Below are 21,475 nucleotides of genomic sequence, written 5' to 3' on the forward strand. Positions count from 1 at the left end.
CCTGACAACGAAAATTAGATTTGTAACAAGTCATATTTCTAGTATCAATTTTCACCGACTAATAAGACATAGTTAAACTACCACAATGAAATTAAGTCATTGAATCATATTTAAGAAAATCGTTGTTTGACTAGTAAACCTGAATGTTAGTCTAATTAAACTATCAACGATATAACAAAGTTCAATGCAATTGACTTTGAGGTCCAATGACATAAGGGTGATAGTTGAGACTCGAGTTTGAAACCTGACTCGATAGAGTTTTCTCACAGTAATTTGTTTGAGAGCTGATTAGCGGTGAACATAAATTGGATAAGACCCACGAGACCTGACCCAGATCAGACCCAATTATTTGCAATAGGGATTGGCTCCCTGGTCCCAACTCCTAAGAATGCCATTAAACAGGTTCAGGTCAGGTCCGACCATTTTCTCTTTATATAAACCAAGTAAGACTTGTGAGACCCGAATCGATCAGGCATGATTATTTACAAAAGTGTCCGACCCCGACACTAAGAATACCACTAAACAAGTCCAGTTCTCGCGAGTTGGACCTGTTTACACATCCTTGATGGTGTATTCTAAACGAGTCAGTACTGAAGCGTCAAAATCAGTATGTGGAACGTAGGTGCTGTTTGTTTTTGCAGACATAAACTGTCTGCAAGCTGATTTCATCTGTTTTCATGTCTGCAACTGAAGATGTGGTCTGAAGATCTGCAAGCTGAAAATATAAGACTGTTTGTTTTTATAAGCTGATACTGTCTGCATAACTGTCAAACTTATCTCACAAGATAGAAGTCATTTATTCAAGTTACATCTAGTTTTTAGTCTTTGCCTGCCATGCCGATTTGGTTTTGGTGGGTGGTGGAAGGTGGTGGTGGTGGATGGTGGTAGTGGCGGCGGACGGTGGGTAGTGGCGGTGGATGGTGGTGGTGGACAATGGGTGGTGGTGATGGATGGTTTTGGTTGGTGGTGGACGGTGGTGGTGATGGATGGTGGTGGTGGTGGGTGATGGATGGTGGTGGTGGCGGTGATGGATGGTGGTGGTGGTGATGGATGGTGGTGGTGATGGATGGTGGGTGGTGGACGGTGGTGGTGATGGATGGTGGTGGTGGTGGCGGACGGTGGTGGTGATGGATGGTGGGTGGTGGACGGTGGTGGTGATGGATGGTGGGTGGTGGACGGTGGTGGTGGCGGTGATGGATGGTGGTGGTGGTGGCGGTGATGGATGGTGGTGGTGGTGGGTGATGGATGGTGGTGGTGGCGGTGATGGATGGTGGTGGTGGTGGTGGACGGTGGTGGTGATGGATGGTGGGTGGTGGACGGTGGTGGTGGCGGTGGATGGTGGTGGACGGTGGCGGCGGGGTACGGGGGTGGTGGTGGCGGCGTACGGTGGGTGGTGGTGTTGGCGGACGGTGGTAGGAGCAGTGGATGAGAGGGTGGCTGCAAAGGGAGAAGAGTAGGGTTTTTTTGTGAAGATGTTTTAAGCAAGATTTCCTTGCTTTTCTTTTAAGATGAAAGAAGATAACTTCAGATCTGTTTTAAAAAAAAAAACAAACAGTCTTCAAGGGTAATGTCTGCGCGCCTGCAGACATTAGCTCCCTTGAAGATCTTTGAAGAAAAAACAAACACCCCCGTAATTTATGTAATTCTATTAAGCTCTAAAAAAATAATGAGAAAGTGGAAATAGTTTACCTATTCGGCTATCAAACGCATCAAAGGTCAATCAAATCTCTCTTCACAGCTTTCTCTCTCTAGATTAAACCCTACCGATCTTCACCAATCAACAACACTTCTTCGATCCAATCAACTAATTAACCAACCGGCCGTTAAGTCGATGACGGCGACGACAATGGCGACGGCGGCAGGTGCGGTGGTGCTGCTGTACTACGTGTTGGCCCGTAGATTGACGTCAGCTGACGCGAAGGCTGCTGAGGATGACGAAGGACGTGAGTATATGAAATCGAGTAAATCGAAGCGGAAGATCGCGCAACGGAGGCCTGCTCAGGCGCCTGCCACGTGGCTTGAGACGATCTCGACTCTCTCAGAGACGCTTAGGTTTACGTATTCGGAAACCCTAGGGAAATGGCCGATTGGTGATTTGGCTTTTGGTATTAATTATTTGTTGCGAAGGCAGGTATAAATTAATTCGAGTTGATGAGGTTAATAATTAGTTTAGTTTAATCTAGGTTGTTTGATGTAATATCCGGTTGGGGAGGAGAACGATATCATGGTGCGGTTACGCTGGGCTGTTAGTTACATCTGACTAACTCAATTGTCATTATTTAAAATAGAGTTATCAGTTATGTATTTGCATTACTTGTAATTAGCTTCTGTTGAGTTATTTGTGTTTCCTAGAGGAGTCATTTAGTTCATATCCATGTTTAAGTTAAGTGTTGTTTGTTAGGTCACAATGTGTAACAATAGTACAATACTAACTATGCCTAAGTTTTGAGATTGTCGAGAGCGCAAATAACACGCAAAACAGCGTATTGCAGGAACTTGTTTATATTCGTTCTTCAACATGCTAAAGTATTAGAATCATTATTGTATTACTTTGACGTGTTGAAGATCGAGCATAAAAAAGTTGTCTAATATCGAACGGTGTCGGTATTTTTAAGAACGAAAAGGATATTGGTTGCAGTGTTATACTATCAGACATGGATCATGATGTTATTCATATTGCATGTGAGAAAACGTGTTATTGGTTACGTTAGGTTGAAATCTGAGAATTCTGTTAACCTAGATTTGTCTCTCAACTTGATAATCTGATATAGACAGATTCCACGCATAGAACAGGCTCATGAGATTGATTATTAGACTTAATCTTAATCATTATTGTAATAAACTAATACTTTGATGTGTTGAATAATGAGCTTAAATAAGTTTTGTTTAATATGCTGTTTTGTAGGGTTATTTTCTTTTAATTACATACTTTGATTTCTTTTAAGTGTAAACTTGTCTTAATGTGTTGAATGTTGATTCAGGCTAATGTACAAGTAGCTAGTGTATATGCTGGAGAAAATAGTAGACAGCTCAAAGGGCCTGAAATCGTTGCAGAGTTGAAGCACTATTTGCAGTTGTTGACTCTTTGCATTCTTTTCTCAAAGAAACCGTTCCCAGTGTTTTTGGAGTCTGCTGGTTATTCAGAAGAAGATGTTTTATTGCAAAAGCCGAAAGCAGGGGTATAAGTTGTTGTTTATCAATAATAAGGTGTGCTTGTTTAGTCATTTATATCAATGAGGTTGCTGTTTTTTTATAAATGCAGATTTTGAAGCCTGCTTTCACGATAATATGTGATAAAAAGTCTAAGTGCTTCCTTTTACTAATTCGAGGCACACATAGTATTAAAGATACACTGACAGCAGCGACTGGCGGTGTTGTCCCATTTCACCATTCCGTTTTACATGATGGTGGGATAAGTAATCTTGTATTAGGTTATGCACACTGTGGGATGGTTGCTGCTGCTAGGTGGATTGCAAAGCTCAGTATACCTTTTCTGCTTGAATCCCTAAAAGAAAACCCTGGTTTTGAAGTGAAGGTAGATTTTGTTTCTGAATTTCAAAGTAATGTTAAACCTTGTTGTTACCAAAGTGGATGCTTAATATGATCAGTGTGCACGTTCTTTCAAATTGATTACAAAACATAATAAACATGTACTTCACTACTGCCATTTAGGAATCATGCAATCTTCTGAACAATTTGAAAGTAAACATAGTTTTTCACCAACATGAAGCAAAATTTTTTGCAGTTTTTGCTGGATCGCACATAATAATTTTGATTTGCATAAAAGTTGCTAATTGTCGCTTTTAATTTATGGTTATTAGTGGATGAAAAGTAAACGACTGAAAACTCACCATAATAAAGAATATAGATTTTCTGGGATGACCCGAAATTGAGATTACTGTTTTTTCAAGCTTCATAGGAGAAATAATTGTCTACCCTCCAAGAAATGACTTTTATACAAGCTTAATGTGTTTGCTGCAAATACTTTTTATTTGAACTCATTAGCTACATGCCTTATGGATGTGTTACTTCAGTCTCACTACACTAGTTAAATGAGTGTTCTAATGAGATTTTTTTTCCAGGTTGTTGGTCATTCACTTGGTGGTGGGACCGCTGCACTCTTAACATACATTCTTCGAGAACAAAAAGACTTATCATCTATTTCGTGCATTACATTTGCACCAGGTATGTATTGCTCATATGCTTCATGGTTCTACATTAGGAGAATATAAACATTTACAGTCTCCAGATCTGTGCATTTATCATCTTGATCATAGGAATACTAGAGATTTTTTCTCATGTTAAATAACCTTATGTTAAAAAGCAAAATTTGCTAAAAAGTTAAAGCTAAAAGGAAGAATTCAGTTTGTTGATTCTTTGATCCAAATTTAAATTTCTGCAGCTGCTTGTATGACATGGGAGTTGGCCGAGTCAGGTAAGCACTTCATCACCACAATAATCAACGGCTCTGATCTGGTGCCTACATTTTCAACAGCTTCTATAGACGATCTACGCACTGAGGTACTATTAACTCCTAATTTCCAGCATTAGATTTATTATCCCCCGTATTCTGTTTTGTCTACGAGCTAGAGGTGGCAACTTTAACCAATTTTCTTACGAATGCGTCGATTTGGGTTATATTTTATCAAGCATGTCGAAAGATGCACAATGTGCAGTACCTCTAATCATTGTGTTCAAAGAATTAGATTATTATTGAAATAGTATGATTTTTTAAATCATATTGACATATCATTTATTCACAAAAATGTGACCCGCCTGTACCAACAGATTGTCCTATTTATCAATCCATCTGACCTGTTACCTACTTACCCAACCCACCCACCCACCCACCGACCTATATTTGCCAGCTCACTATGTAGAATGATCAAATCAAGAGGGAACTGTTTTGCGGATATTACTGTAGAGAGATATTTTAACTTATCTACTCTGTATCTGTTTTAACTTTTAATGAATTTGTGGATATTATCTAAACCAATGAATTCTTTAAAGTCTGATATTCAAACAGTGGCTTGTTACTTTCCTATGATGGAACTACTAAAATACCTATTAATCATGTAAATTAGTTTTAATAAAGTATTTGATCTACAGGTTACAGCATCCTCTTGGTTAAATGATCTGCGTGATCAAGTCGAGCAAACTAGGGTTTTGAATGTTGTATTCCGTTCTGCAACCGCTTTGGGCTCTCGACTACCATCAATTGCCAATGCACGGGCCAAAGTTGCTGGTGCTGGTGCCATGCTTCGTCCCGTTTCTAGTAGTACCCAGGTCAAATCTTTACTCATTTTATTCACTTATCTTACATGTGTAAAAAAGCTTATAAAATTTTCCTTTTTATAAGTTTAGGTTGTAATGAAACGGGCTCAAAACGTGGCTCAGGCGGTGGTTAGAACCCGGTCAACGCTATCTGCATGGTCATGCATGGGTGCACGACGTCGAGCTGTCGGCACCGCACCAACTGAAATCTTTTCTGAAACTTCACTTATACTTGAAAACAACCCGGATTCTCTTGCAACCCACACTAAGCATCCGGTCCACGAGCCAAATATGGATCACGGTTCTTCCAGTGATGGTTCTGGGTCTGGGTCGGGTCATGATGACACGGATGAAGAGGAGCTTCTTATTCCTGTGGACCCTGTTTCATCCAAATCTGAACACATAACCGAAGGGGAATTGTTATATGAACTTGAGAAAGAACTTCAAAGGCAAGAAAACGAGGCCCGTGTTCAAGCCCAAGAAGAAGAAGAGGCTGCTGCTGCCCATGAAATTATAGAAGAGGAAAAGGTTATAGCCGATTCGGTTGACCATGACCGGCCAATTTCTTCATCTGATACTTTGGAAAATCAACATTTGTATCCTCCTGGACGAATAATGCATATTGTTTCAACCATTTCAAGTAATCCAGTTGATCAAGATAATAATGATCATGATGGCGCTGTTGAAGAACATGATCATGAGCATGAACACGTAGGTATTTATGAGACACTTCGGGATCTTTATGGTAAGTTAAGGTTGTCAAGAACGATGATCAATGATCATTACATGCCAATGTATAAGAAGATGATGGAGAAACTGTTGGTGGAATTAGAAAAATAGGTTTGATATATTAGTTGATGGTATATAGTATCTTTATATTGTAATTGCATGATGATTGGCAACTGATCATTATTTTGTTCTGAACAAAACGGATTTCACTAACTGCTTGTTTCATTAGTAGTATGTATCTAAACATTGCTTTTAAAGTTTAAACCAATCTCAAAGTTGACTTGTACTTGTGTTTTCAATCTGGTAGTTGTAATTTTTCTTTCCAGTACTTGTTCCAGATTAGTGTGTAATTTTGAGGGAAAGTAAGACCATGACAAGCTACAAAATGAAGGATGTTACAATATGAAGAAACACCGATTTAACCATTGGTCTAATTACTTAGTACTTAGGTTAAAGTTGGTCTTTCCCACGTGGGTTAAGTGTAATCTGGCTAAAATGAGTAGATTCATGATGCGTTGTCGGCATCTTATTGGCTGGAAGCCCCTTTCACCAAGATACTTCATTTTTGGATCATACCTAGGAAGATCTTTGGAATCAATCTTTCTAGAGTGTTTGGAAATGTTTGGCGCAAGGCTGGACTTCCGTCAGTGCCATGTACTTTTGTAGTTGGCGCTTATTACTGTTCCGCGGAGGATGTGGGTTCGCATACGGAAGTTTATATTGTCATTTAGGTGGGTGTGGGACCCTACCTCTTCACAACCTAATGGACAAACAACTAAAGTATGTGTAATGTAAAGGGTTAGTGTAGAATATGATGGATTCTCGCCTCAATCCTATGTGGTTTTTGATTTCTCCCCCTCTACTCTTATTGAAATATATTAACTTCACTCTCTATGTTGAGAGCTAGGCTTTGATCTTCCATCTTAGCTTCCGTCGGCTGTTGCTCCCTTATCTTGTTCTTATCCTTGTGGGAAGGATGTTGCGCCTTTGCTCTCGTATGTGGTTATGTAAAAGAAGCGGATGGTGTGCTTCGCCTTACCCTTGTTATCAGAACCATTTATCTTTAAAAAAAAAAGAAGAGAGAGAGAGAGAGAGAGAGAGAGAGAGAGAGAGAGAACACTTATAAGTTTACTGATCGAATATTAAAATTTTTAATTTGATATATTTTAAGATAAAGTTTTTTAATTTTAAATTTAATAGTGAATAAATTACAATATCAACTCTTATATAGTAACATTTTTTTTACGGATTTAGAACTTTTTTTTTTAAGTAGAATGAATAATCCTTGTAAAAAATATTTATAAAACTTTAATGATTCATGATTTTAGTTTTTAGACGTATCATATCATGTGATAATAATATTTGGTCAACTTAAAGTTCAGAACAGACAAAATATCAGCTACATTTGTCAAAGTACATATTCAAAACCAACCAATCATGCAACGCAAAATAAACTCGTTGTCTAAGGATACTACAAATCTGGCAAGGCACTATACTAGTAAAAGTCTATGAAAAAAGACAATCAAATCAACATACATGATAAAGGATCAACCTCAGACGCCGTTAACACTTAGCCCCCTTTCATATATTTTGATTTGTAGTTTCCCTAGCTGCATATTGCCAAGTGCCAACGGCTAAGACTTGACTGGCCCTTTACATTTGATGGCAATATCAATCGGACCATCATTTAGGCCATTAACGATCCTCCAACGGAGGTCCGATCGCACCTCACCCCAATCGCAATTTCACTTTTCACTCAACCGCCGGAACGTCACCCTCCGCCAGTCAACCATGCCGTCTTCCGGCAACATCCTGCCACCGAAACATACAGAGCTCACAACGGAGTCCGATTTTGAGCAAATTGTTTCTCCCGATGGCACTCTATCTATCTGTGGCTTCGGTTCTTTACTGTCTGGTAGTACTACCACTCTTCACACTACTGTCAGTTATCATACTCGGTTTAATTTCAGTTGCAGACCTAGTATAGTTTGATCTAACCCTAGGCAACGTATATCAGTACTGAAATGAAGAACTGGTCTCTTTAGCGAATAACCGGATATCACTAACGCTTGAAAGTTAATATTGAAACGAGTTAAACGAAAGTTGCAAGTTTAGTTTAACTAATTAGGATTTAGTTAATAGTTTGAAACTTTTTAGTTTTTGAATGTTTTGCTTGCGAGTATGTTAAGCTTATGTTTAGTTTGAGTATGATTAATATGGTTTGGAGGCCACTGTAAGAGTCGATCTTGGTTGAGATCAAATTTTGTGTTCGTGTCCTTGGGCCTGATTTCAAACACTAATCAGTTCTGTTACTTTTTTCAAATGTATGATCACTGCTTTTGAGCGATTAGAACGGAGTGCGAAGAGTACCTTTCCTGATCTTGCTAACTTCAGAGTTGCAAAATTGAATGGATTCAGACGTGTATTTGCTCACGTTGCTCCCATTTTCTTCGAGCGTGGAATTGCCAAGCCTGAGACCAAGGTGCTTAATTTGTATGCACGATTATGGATAATAACTTAAATGTAATGGTAATGGAACTGGTGTTCTACATATCATTATGATGATGATTAATTTTGTATGTTTCAGGAAATTTCAAGCTTGAGTGTGGAACCATGTGAAGGTGAATCACTTGTAGTTACTGTTTTTGAGATTAACAAATCAGAGGTATGTATGGGAATTTGTTGAACAATATTGTTTTAATTTTTAATACACAAATGAACCGATAGAACGCACTGTTATGGTGATCAGATCCCATCCTACATTGAGAGGGAGCATGAATTCCGTTTTTTGGCCGTAAGTTTTTATATACTTTTTGTAGAAGAGTCCATTTCTGGTTCTCCAGATGTATGCTTTGTTCTGAGTTCTGACAATGACTCAATGAGTTGATTTGTTGGTTTTAAAGGTCAAACCTGAAACATTAGAAGGCAGCCAGTATGTTACTCCTGCTGTGAGTGATACCCGACCCTACATATCTGCTACATTTATACCTTTTAACGAATTTAAGTTTCTTCACTCTGTTTATAAGACTGATCGTGTTTTTTATTATTGATACAGGTGCTCTGTGCATGTTATAGTGATGAGGAATATTTCCAGAATAGATGCAAAGGTATAATTACAATAAGTTACAAGTTTCTACTAATTGGAAGGAAACAGATATGAATCATTATTCGAAAGTATCACATGCGGATGTTTTTACCATTTTTTATATTAAAATATTTAATTATCATTTCTGGGCCAAAATTTGGCAGGAAGCCAAGAGATATTTCATGAGCGGTATGGACGATTTGGTATTGACAAGATCTGGAGAGACGATGTCTTGCCATGTCGTGTTTATTGTCGGCATTGGTAAGTGTCTAGTGCCAAAACGACTCAGGGACAAAAATGTCATTTGCATTGCACATATTGAGAAAATTTAATCTGAAACAAATATAATCATGTTATGCAGCGTGTTGGCAGCAAAGAATCTTGGGAATGAAGCGTATGATAACTTCTTGGATCATACATTTCTTGCAGACCGCAAAAAGACCCTCAGAACATACTTGGCCACAACAGGCTCTGGCATAATGGAAGAAGAACCTCCAGAGCTGCTCAAGGCTAGGTATGGCGGTTAACCATGGCATCAAGGTTTGATATTTGTTTTGGTATTCATTTGTAGCTTACTTTTCATACAAACTAGACAAACATTTACCATTGGAATGGGAGATGTGGCTATCATTAGAGTTGATAGCATCTATAGATGCTATGAGCATGATCTGATATTAACATTTATCAGAAAAAAAAAAGTTCATAATATTGGAACATGTATTGAAAGTTGAGTGGCTTTTCTATATAGATAGGGTTGAGTGACTTTAGTTGAACACTTGCAAAACATGGTTAACCAAAACCATAAATCTTAAAGCTGGGTTACAGTATATGCTCTTACATTCGATTCAACTACTTTACTAGTCTACCAATGATAACTGGGGTTTCAATGTCAATGATCAGCGTTGAAGCCCCTGATAAAAAAATAGCGTATGCCTTGAATTTTGATCGCCTTGGCTTAGACTAGATAGGGTAAATAAGGTATCATTTTGGCTACAAGTATGTGGTTTGAGTAGTTTACAATGTTCATTGAAATTGAAGTTCACTTACATAAATTGGAGTTGACTAATGGCAAAGTTTGTTACTTAGATGAGATGTAGTTACTTTCGTTATCAGGTTTAATCGATTGATTGTAAAACCTGATATATTAAATGAATCAAGCAGTTACATAGGCATAACTAATATCAAATTATCAATTCCAGATTAACCTTACTCGGTCTATTCCAAACCACGCCAATAAGCTTTCCTTGCCTGCACTAGCTACGGTGGCCGGTGGGCACTATCAGGAAATCCAAAATAAATCATTTTTGAGTTAAACGAGAATCAATAAATTAATGAGCATATTTGTTCCAATGTTAAAACATAAATTCGAAAATCACAAGTCTTTCAATGAGATGAACAAGCCCTTATCCATGTTGTGATTAGAAGTGTTCAGCCACACATATTACTTGATGATTTGATGATCAGTAAAACAGAATGATTGTAGAATGTGTATTATGATTTCTTTCTTATGAAAGTTGAAATACTCATGTCCCAAGACCGGAACCTCTCAGAATTGTAAACCTTTTGAAAGCCACTGAGTGAGGTAATGCAAAATAGAGTTTAGACTCTTGTGGTGATTTTGTTGATCTTGTATTGTAAATTTCAGTTTATTTTAGTAGTCTGCATAAGTTAAAAAACGAACAACCTTCTTACTACAGACTGCAAACCCTGGGTTCACCTCTTCTATAAAGATCTGCATATGAGGTCCGAAGACTGCAGACATTGTATTTCTTAAAAAACAAGCTGCAGCTCAGTGTTTAAGCTCCTGCTGAAACTATTTTTACGAATCAAGCGTTGACCAAGCACAGATAGCTTGGTTTTTGCTGCAAGACGTTGATTCAACGCTAAGAAAATGTTCAAAAGACTTAGCTTTGAACGACGCTAAAATGTAGTTATTCCGTCTTTCTTAAGTTTCACCCTTATTTCTCTCTTTCTTATCTATCTTTTTATGTGTCACGTGATGACAAGATAATACATCAGAGTAGTACGTGTTGGACCAGTTGTACAAATTGTTGCAACTAAAACCTAAATGGAATGCATACACTAGTTTGGGTGAGTCTTTATGTATCCCATGTGAGAGGGATAATATTTTTTTCATTGACGGCGAACAAACGAAATTTGCAAGAAGGGATACATTTATCATCACTCTAATTTTTTTTATTACTCGGATGATCACTTCTAATTATGCACACCCCTCTCTCGTCATCTTCGATCTACTGCTCCAAGCCCAAATTATATTTGTTTAAACTACCCGAAGTTATATAGTAAATTGTGAAACCCGACCTCCATATCTTTTGTCATTGAACAATCGTCCCCATCACCCCGTCTCACTTTCAACCACCCCGTCTCACTTTCAACCACCAGACATATGCCTCTCAGTTCTATCGCCTCTTCTCCTTTCAGCAGTCATGTACACACATTTGGTGGCATTTGTTTCTTCAGTCGGATTTTGAGTGTTTTAAAACAAATACTGATGAAGAAAACTGGAAGTGATGAATTTTTTAGATTCAAGTGTTCACTTATCAGTCTAGCGGGTTGTAGGTGTTTTAAATTTGGTGATGATATAGACACACAACCTCAAATCTACACAAAACACATTTCATATTTATCACATCATACATGTCCTGAAACATACCTTTACCTCATACATTATGTATCACTTTTGACACACTCTCTCTCTCTCTCTCTCTCTCTCTCTCTCAAATCAGTGAACTTTTAATAAAGTTATACAAGCTCATACAAACAGTATAAAGCTCGATTACATCTAATACAATCTAGCATGAACCTTTTCGTCATATCATGCGTGCCATATAGGGTCATACGGGCTGTATGATTTGTCCAAAACGTATATGTCCCATATGATTTGATGAAAATGTATACAACTCGCATGACTTGTTAGTGGTGTATAGATGGTATGTCAGCGGTGGTGTATAAATAGTATGCCAACGATGTATAGATAATATGTTAGTGGTGGTGTATAGGTTGCATGTCAGCGGTGTAAGTGTAGCTCTGCTTTTCAAATTTCTTTAGTTTGTGTTATGCGTTTTATGATTAAGTTTCATCTTGTTTATATATCTATTTACTTATTTTCTTTTATAATTTAGTTTTGTTTTATTCAAGATGACAAGCAAATTGAAATTCCTAATAAGGCTGTGTGTTATGGCATGCAAATCAGGCGCCATACCAGCCACATCACCTGTTATTTCGACACCATACCACAATACCACAACCATTATTCAAGCGCCAAAGTAGTTCTCCCCCTCAAACACTATGGTGACAACGGCTCTATCATAATAAGGGTGGGGGTGGTCCACCCTCACTAACAACCAATCCGTTTTTATCTTTTTAAAAAATTTATTTAATCTTAGTCTTCTCACAACGCTTAAATTATCTCATTGTCTATACATAGGACGCGATCTCACAAGGCCACAACACACATCCTAATAAACTTATGGAACGATACATTAACTTCTAAGGCCATGTGCAGTGGGGCTACACTGGGGGCGATTTTGTCAAACATTGCTCTCCACATCGCCCGCTCTCCACATTGCTCTCAACTTATATATATATACATATATATATATATATACATATATATATATATATATATGTGTGTGTGTGTGTGTGTGTGATGTGATGAGACGAGACGAGACGAGACGATATTGAGTTACAAACCACTACATCATTAAATGAAAATAGTTCCCTTGTTGACGTGACGCCATATATTAAAAATTGCCCCAAAAATATAACCCCTCCAATCTATGACAATTCTGGATCATCAAACCAACAAACCACGATAAGGGGGTTGGGGGTGGTTTAAAAACCATAACTTGTAACCACCAATCACGGTGTGCCACCTCACCTCATCACTTTCCATCACTAGTGATGGAATTTTGGTGGGGGTGGTGGTGTGATGGAATTTTTTTTTTATTTTTTTTACAATAAATACTAAAACAAGGTTAAATTAAATAAAAAATAAAAAAAGATTAAATAAATATTACAAAGATAAATAAATTAAAAAAACCGACAAAAAAAAACCTACGGCGCTTCCCAACCCCACTTCTCGCATAGCTTGCGTTTGCGTTGAAGTAGGATCGATCTAAAGGGTTCATTAAGATGTTCGTGCGGTTGTACGATGAACCTTAAATCGGCGTTTTTTTGATTTTCATTCAAATGGTTGATATACGCCTCGTCACGTTTTAATTTTGAAGCAAGAGCTAGTTGCTTTCGCTCCTTCGTCTTGACCATTTCCACCAACTTAGCCGACTTGTATTCGTTGAAGTCCTCGGCCACCGTTTCCTTTCCTAATCTTGACGATTCCCCACTTTTCTTGCGATGCGGCCGTGTGAGTGTGGATGTGTCTTCGTCGGGATCGTCTCCGGGTTGATCGTTCAAGTTCATGTTCGGCGTGTTGCTTGACAAGCCGTCGGTAGACGTCATGTAGTTCCCGGGATCGGAAGTTTTTGATCTTTTTGAAGAAGATCCTTTTTTCCTTGAAGCCGTCGGTCCGTCCATGTCGACCACAGGAACTGGTTCCCACTTTGGGTGGTGTCTCGCAATCTCCCACGCATCCAAGTGGGGAAAATATTTATATCGGAAAATCTTGATATAATTCCTCAAGACGTTCTTTATGATAGTCGCCTCGCTCGCTTCGCTTTGTGGATCTCGGCTCTACAAAACATTTCGAAAAATATATATATATCAAAATTGTAAAAATAAAGTAATAAATTATAAAAAAAATTTAACTAATAAATTTAAAAAAATAATTACCAATTGGATGTAGCAAGCATTAAATTTTGACATTTTTCTATTCAAATCTCCCCACTTGGAAGTCATTTTATCCATGTTTCGATCGGTTGCACTGGGAAGTTTTTCGAAATGTGTAATAACACGTCTCCATAACAACTCTCGTTTTTGTTGGTTTTCGTGTTTTTTTGTTTCGGAGGCGTGTAAATAAGCCTTGGTCAAGGCAACCTCCTCCGCGGACGACCAAGGTCTACGGACGATGGCATCCTCCTCCGCAGGCTCCTCCGCGGGTTCATCTTCATCCACATCGTCGTCTTCATCACGAAAAGCACGTGCAAATTGATGTATAACATTGTTATCCTCTAAAGGATCGACGGACGTTTGAGATTGAAACGTTTCAAAAGGATTATTTTGAAATATTTGGCTAGAAAAAGGTGGAATAAACGGTTGGTTTTGATACGGTGTCGATGAAAACGGTGAGTTAAATGTTTGAGATTGAAATGGTTGGTTTTGGAACGGTTGTGGTTGAAAAGGTTGTTGTTGGAATGGTTAGGTTGTGTCGGGTTCATCTTATAATCGGAATCTCGCCGGCTTGCCAAGATTTTGTCGAACCTTTGGTCGGGATTGGGTTTTCTTTGAACCCGAGCCACGTTTCTTTGAACCCTCCATTTGTGTGATGTTAGAATGTTGTTTGTAGTAGAGGATTTGAGTTGGATTTGAAGATGGATTTGATTATATTTATATAGGTTAATTAAGTTTTTTTTTTTTTTTATCTCCTCAACGGTCACATGTAACGGTCGAATTGGATTTGAGTGTGTGATAGCCATCACGGCCGGCCCCCCATCACGCGTGACGCGTGATGGCCACCTATGACGGACACCCCAGTGGCCTAATTATAGTTAGGAAAATGAAACCAATTAGTGAAAGAACCTAGAAAGTTCCATCCACATCACTCAAAAAGCAACACATGTAGACACAAAACTCACCACAACAACCTCCTAGCGGCTAATTCAATAGCCACGTGAGCCGGCCCCAAAACTCACTATCGTGGCCCTCTAAAAATCCACTATTTGTCCTCACCCCTCCCTTATAAAACCCACCAACACCACCACCACAACACTATTAAAAATCATTCACAATAATGGCAGTAGTTTCTTCACTCTCCATCACCCGTCTCACCACCACCACTCCACCTTCCAAATCCCTCAAACCAAGACTCAATTTCTCAGTAGTAAGATGCATGTCACAACCACCTCCAACTCCAGAACCAGACTCAACCAAACCTCCGGCCACACCACCAGTAACCACTCCGCCGCCTCCACCCAGTACTAAATTCTCAGACCTATTAGCATTCAGTGGACCTGCGCCGGAGAGGATCAACGGGAGATTAGCGATGATAGGTTTTGTGTCGGCGATGGCGGTGGAGTTAAGCAGCGGTCAAGACGTGTTTACTCAGATCTCAAACGGCGGCGTTTCGGTGTTTTTGGGTACCAGTTTGGTGCTGACGTTGGCGTCGTTGGTGCCGTTGTTTAGAGGCGTGAGAGCTGAGGCCAAGTCGAGTGGGCTGATGACGTCAGACGCGGAGCTGTGGAATGGAAGGTTTGCGATGTTGGGGCTGGTGGCGTTGGCTTTTACCGAGTATGTGAAAGGCAGTGCTCTTGTATGAATTATGAAAGAGTTTTTATTAAAAAAAAAAATAATTTTAAGATGTTAGTAGACATGTGTACTTTAATATATATAAAAAATTGTTATTGCTTATAGGAGCTTAGAGTAGAGGCGAGAAACCTAAAATATTGATTGAACTGTTAATAGAAAATTTTCAGCCAAAAACTAATATAATCAACAAAACTAACTGTTGAAAAAGCGATCTCGACATCCAAAAAGATACTAAAAAAAGGTACCTCCAGGTAGAGATGGGCAAAAAAACCGGTTGGTGAACCGGTTCAACGGTTTAAACCGAAAACCGGTATTTACAAAAACCGGTTATTTAAAAACCGGTTTGACCGGTTTAGTAACCGCCGGTTCGTATATCGGTTACTGAACCGGTTATGGAAAAAACCGGTTAATTTTAAAACCGGTTATTATGAAAAAAACCGGTTATTAACCGGTTATTTTAAAAAAAAACCGGTTAATTAAAAAAACCGGTTATTAACCGGTTCTAACCGGTTTCTAAACCGGTCCTAACCGGTTAGACCAGTCCGAGTTTTGCACCAAAAAAACCGGTTAATAAACCGGTCCGGTTATTTAAAAACCGGTTTTTTTCCAGGCCAAGAAAAACCGGTCCGGTTATTAACCGAACCGGTTTTTTTAAAAAAAACCGATTTGTGCACCTCTACCTCGAGGAATGCAGACCAACTTTCAAACTTATATCCACTTGTGGGATATTTTCCGTCGTAGTACAAAGTGGCCGGTGGTGCTTGGAATGCTTCATCAAACTAGTGAAACCATTTTAAGAGGCATAGGTTATTCCCACACCACATAGGTTATTTAAACACGGGGTGTCTCTATACGAGTTGTATATGGGCTATACGAGCCGTATAAGGCATAATTATGTCATAATGTGTCGGAGTGTGTCTCAGTCTATACGGGTCGTATTATAGACTTGAAAGCTATCATAAAATACGTTTGTCAATTATGCAGCGTATAGCCCCTATACGAGCCGTATACACTTGTTAACACACCATGGGATGGTGTTTGAATATAACGACCCTTTTAAAAAAGCGTCTAGTGAAACCACAACTCATTGACTAATTGGGCCGTTTTAATATAGTGCCAATCCAACGGGTCACGGGTGTAATCTTTAGTTTGGGTGTGATAATGGGCTTCTACATAAACCATGGGTTTCGGCCCAAAAGTTGACCTCCAATCTATCTTTTCACTTTTTTTTTTCTTTCTTTTAACAAGACCTCCCAAACCCTTCAACCCAAGGTGTTTAAAGAATTTGCCTTTACCAACAGACCACCAACCCCATTTATCTAAACGTCTTATTTGGGCCGATGATAATGTGCCAAAGAGGGTGTTCTTTTACAATACCGTGTCCTTAAATGATATTTTTTTTTATTGAGAACTTGCTATCCTCTTCATGAATAGAGTAGCCACCGCAATATTCACCGGTTAACGGGCACACGAACACAACCCTTTTAAGTTTTAACCTGAAATTTCTAAACTTGTAGACTTACAAGTTACAACATTCCGTGACAAAAAGGTGTAGATTTTGGAGTATGATTAGAAAACGTGTAAGTTTGTGGTTCCAAAAAAGAAAACCAGCATAAGATAGGAAAATTTTATTTTATAACAACACTACATATACAAGTGGAATGCAATAAGCAATGAGACATTGCTCAGTGCTCACCACCATTTTCAACATTCATGCAATCATGCATATACAGATTCTCAATGTTGTGAAGATGATGCATTGTTGAAAAATATGCAGACAACTGAGATGTCATCCGCCGCAAACCCTGGCCGTTTATATTTCCATTGGGTGGCTGCATACTCGACTAACCGTTTTGCTGCTTCGTCTCTTTCGGCTTCTGATGATGAAACAATCTCCACCGCCTTTTCATTCGAGACAACATCCCATACCTACATGCATGTTATTATAATTATTAGAGTCAATCTCAGTCAATTACATAAATGGTCGATACGGTATGACAAAATAACATGATTGAGGTTTAACCTTAAAAATAACAGGTTCGGTATCTGTGTTATTCTGGGGTGTTTGGGATTCCTTTTTTTTACCTCCTAATAACTTATAACTTATGGTAAGTTAAAAAAAAGTGTTCGGGTTTCCTTATTATGTGAGAGGAAATGTTAATAAGTTACACATTTGTAACTTATGACTTCTCCTTATAAGTTATAAGGAGGTGGAAATAAGGAATCCCAAACAGCCCCTCTACTTGAACATGTTTGGGGTAATACTGACTTTTGTTAAAAACCCTGTTAAGTTTTTCCAAAATGACAATTTTACCCTTGTAATTAAATACATAAATAAATCCATATCCTCTACTTTTGTAACTTATTTGGGATCTACCAGTATATGTATAACTAAAACCCTATCTTTTTAATTTACTTCGCTCGCACAATGGTTGCCAAAGTAAATTAAAAAAAGGAGCTAATTATACAATTAGCTGTAGAAGCCTATAGATCCCAAATACGTTCCATAAGTAAAGCATAAGGAACGATTAATATTATGTAATAAGTTAAAAGGGAAAAACTGTTTTTTTTTAATTTAACAGATTTTTGAACAAAAGCTAGTGTTAACCCAAACATGTAACAAATTCAAAAGTACACATGTTAAACCTGTTACCTTTTAAAGTTAGACCTCAAACACACTATTTCTTTATCAAACCATATATGATGTTGGAGTTGAGATAATGAAAGATGATGATATCATACCCCATCAGTCGCCAAGATAACAAAGCGATCGCATATGGTTAAGGTTCTTTGTGTGACTTCTGGCTCAGAAATAAGACCGAAATCTTTAACACAAAAGTCACCAAAAGCCCTTGAAAGCGCGAGTCCTGGTCCTTCTGGCATCTCATCAATTAAAGCACGGATCCGTGACACTCCTGGTTCATCATCTGATTCGCACACAATCCCTCCTGACTCGTATATCCTCTCTCTTTCCTCTAAATTAAATCAAGGATAAAAAGATAATGTAAGTGACAAACACATGCATACACAAACATATGTTATGCATGTAATATGTATGAGAGTGCTTACGAGGTAAACTCGGTTTGAAGTCTACTGTTAACTGAACAGCTTTCATGCTACCGTCGTCTAAAGCGGTCCCAAGAACAGCTCTAGAATCACCAACATTCGCCAGCACGATAAGATCTCCCTGAAAATAAAATAAATAATTATCAGGAAAAATGATATTATTGCAATATGTGGATCGGGTGGGTTTGGTAATGGGTTGACCCGAAAAGATTTATTGCAGCATGATCATGACCAGTTGCTGCATAAAGAGATTAAGGAGGCTCAATAAATTAAATTTGGCTTTGGCCCACTTTCAATGAGTTCAAACTTCAAACCCATTTGACCCGTTTTCTTTTCAACTAAAACTTTTGTCCCAAATAGATACTGTCGCCCCTAAGTTTGACTTTAAAGGTCAACATACTCATTTTGACCGGTATGTATTCAACTTTCTAGTACAAAATTGACATGTAATCATCAATTACCTCGCGTATCATGGTCAAAGCCGCTGTACCACTGTAAAAAGTATCAATTACAGGATGAATCTCAAGATCATAATCAACAGTAGAACAGGCCTTGATGAAAGATTTCTTCCACACACCGAACCGATCAAAGTTTGCCTTTTTACACAACTCCCCATCCATCAAGACCAAACATTTAGCCATATTTTCCCGCCAATAATGCAACAAATAAGCCGGCATCACTTTCTTCACTCGTTTTCCCACAAGATGCCCCCATGGCCCATGCCCATCAAATACTCCACATAACATTACATCTTCTTTCCCTCCAAATCCCTAAAACATATCAACATTTTAAATTCATAATCTTTGATAAAGTTTTAATCTTTTTATATATGGTATGAAAAAGAAACAATACCTCCCATACAATGAAGCCATCTTGGTTAATTCCTTTATTTACACCCTTAGAATAAGCACACATGTAATTACTAGACCCTTTGGCACAAACGCTACCCGGAGAAGTTAACAATAAACCATTTCTGCGTGCTTCTTTGGCCAAAGCCTCGGTAGCTTCTCGTCCAAGATTAATTCTTCGTTTCTTCCCCTTTTTTGGTGAAATGTTTTTCGTCAATCCACTCAAAAAGGAAGAAAACTGCACCATCTTTTCTGTAATTAAAATGATACCTCAAGATTAATGAATGCATAATACTAAAAGTAACATCCACTAATTCATGTTTGTATAACTAGTCAACATCAAACACATGAATGAATCTAAAACAATTTGACTTCTAGCAGTGTTTAGTGTTTACCATCATATACTTTTGATAAAAAGGAAAACTTTTCATTTTGGATGCTAAACTTTTGGTAGTGAAAACGATGGACAACTAAACAACATAAGATATACCAAAAATTATCAGGGAAACCGTGATCAAATTTTCATATCGAATAAGGTTAAACGAGAGTCACTTTTTTGGACCGCAACAGAAAAACGACAAGATAGCAGGAAAAAAGTGGGATCATCATCATGTGGTTCATAGTGATCTTTGACCATAATACCTTGTCAACTGCTCGAATGGACCACTAAACGACTATTCTCTGTAACTGTTACCTTAAGCTTCTTTTAAGCAGCATACAAATCTTTACATAGAATGGTAGTTATGGTAAACACCCAAGTAAATGAAAACATATACATACACATTTCTTAAAAAATGGAACCTTTTAAGGCTTCATATCATTCGGTTCATGATATGACATGATCATTGAATTATTTTTTATTTTTTAAAATATGTATAAAAAAGAACAATTTAAAAATATAATTCATTTGAATAGATTCCCAGAGTTTTCAGGTTTTGATTGGCTGATCTAAAATTATTTGATTCCATAAAGAAAAACATTATTTTGAAACTGTTAAATCTCAATAATTTGGTTCAAATTGGCAATGATTCAACTTTCTTGGACCAGTCAACACAAACCTCCTAACTCATCAAATTCTTGATCCAAGAACAAATTAAAGAAACACCACATATAAGCCTCAAACTAGCAAAACCGACAAACAATCATCCAAAACTAATGCTATAAGTTAACTCAAGAATGAATCGATACGACTCACCAAAACGAAAACAACGAATTTGGATTGAATAACTCTCATTCTATTACAACCAGAAAAATATAACTCTAAAACTGACTACAAACTCATCGTTTTCATTTTGGTAAGTTATATCAACTCGTTCTTGTATTGCCCATAGCTCGGGTTCAAGAATTAATTAACTACAAAATTAACCTTCATAAACAAACAAACAAAGAAGCTAAAAGAACCTTGTTTTCTAGCCAGATTTGTTTCAATGAAGGATCTTTAATGGCAAACAATAGTTACAAAGCAGTCCAGAAGTTGCTTCAGGTAACTTCCACGCCATGTAGTTGTTAATAAAGATACTTTCCCAAGTCACTGGGGCATTTATATATGCAAACACTTTGTGTGCATATCAGTTTCCCACAAGTCACCCTTTGTGCTGATCAAGAGACGGTGGGTGTGTGGACGATATATATGCATATCAATATAGCCCATGTGGTCTAATGGGTCCCCATATGCCATAATCAATAATCATGTGCTAACGTTTATTGGATTGCTGCCTTTATGGTTTTATTTCACTAGTATGCTCTTTAATATTATATTTATTTCCAATTATAACCCTTTTGTCTTTTTAAACTGCAAGTTTAACCCAAAGTATGTATTGCTATCGTTTGGATAGATGTGACGGGCAAACCTGAAATACTTTGGACAAGTATTCAGGTATACGATTAGTTTTATAATATTTTTTGGGTGTGTGACGGATATGAAATTAGGTGATAATTGATCCGGTTATCCAAAACATATATACCCGTAAATATTTGTTTCATTTTATCCTTAATTGGATAAAAGAGTAATCTACTAGTTTATTAAATTTAT

At 37.9% G+C, this 21,475-nt stretch overlaps 3 protein-coding genes and 1 pseudogene across 3 annotated transcripts; 3 read left to right on the forward strand and 1 right to left on the reverse strand.

Moving 5' to 3' along the window:
- The first annotated feature begins 1,803 nt into the window (after window positions 1-1,803).
- On the forward strand, window positions 1,804-6,194 carry LOC143581855 (uncharacterized). Its single transcript, XM_077064540.1, has 7 exons — window positions 1,804-2,131; window positions 2,982-3,179; window positions 3,263-3,535; window positions 4,083-4,185; window positions 4,403-4,521; window positions 5,110-5,286; window positions 5,365-6,194. Exons 1-7 carry the CDS (start codon window positions 1,832-1,834, stop codon window positions 6,112-6,114), a joined length of 1,920 nt encoding a protein of 639 aa, XP_076920655.1. The 5' UTR covers window positions 1,804-1,831; the 3' UTR covers window positions 6,115-6,194.
- Window positions 6,195-7,794: 1,600 nt separating this feature from the next.
- On the forward strand, window positions 7,795-9,758 carry LOC143581860 (uncharacterized). Its single transcript, XM_077064545.1, has 8 exons — window positions 7,795-7,918; window positions 8,355-8,485; window positions 8,591-8,668; window positions 8,753-8,797; window positions 8,907-8,951; window positions 9,059-9,110; window positions 9,253-9,349; window positions 9,450-9,758. The coding sequence occupies exons 1-8, from the start codon at window positions 7,795-7,797 to the stop codon at window positions 9,613-9,615; spliced, it is 738 nt and encodes a 245-aa protein (XP_076920660.1). The 3' UTR covers window positions 9,616-9,758.
- Window positions 9,759-15,006: 5,248 nt separating this feature from the next.
- Window positions 15,007-15,539, forward strand: LOC143581865 (early light-induced protein 1, chloroplastic pseudogene; annotated as a pseudogene).
- A 1,602-nt stretch (window positions 15,540-17,141) lies between these two features.
- On the reverse strand, window positions 17,142-21,026 carry LOC143581866 (putative protein phosphatase 2C 34). Its single transcript, XM_077064548.1, has 6 exons — window positions 20,845-21,026; window positions 19,448-19,695; window positions 19,057-19,365; window positions 18,599-18,716; window positions 18,272-18,504; window positions 17,142-17,458 (listed from the first exon to the last, which is right to left on the reverse strand). Exons 2-6 carry the CDS (start codon window positions 19,688-19,690, stop codon window positions 17,267-17,269), a joined length of 1,095 nt encoding a protein of 364 aa, XP_076920663.1. The 5' UTR covers window positions 19,691-19,695; window positions 20,845-21,026; the 3' UTR covers window positions 17,142-17,266.
- Between the last annotated feature and the right edge of the window lie 449 nt (window positions 21,027-21,475).

Source organism: Bidens hawaiensis, unplaced genomic scaffold, assembly GCF_021521415.1.
Source record: "Bidens hawaiensis isolate Kalapana, Puna unplaced genomic scaffold, B.hawaiensis_p1.1 tig00031211_1, whole genome shotgun sequence".
Taxonomy (NCBI): Eukaryota; Viridiplantae; Streptophyta; class Magnoliopsida; order Asterales; family Asteraceae; genus Bidens; species Bidens hawaiensis.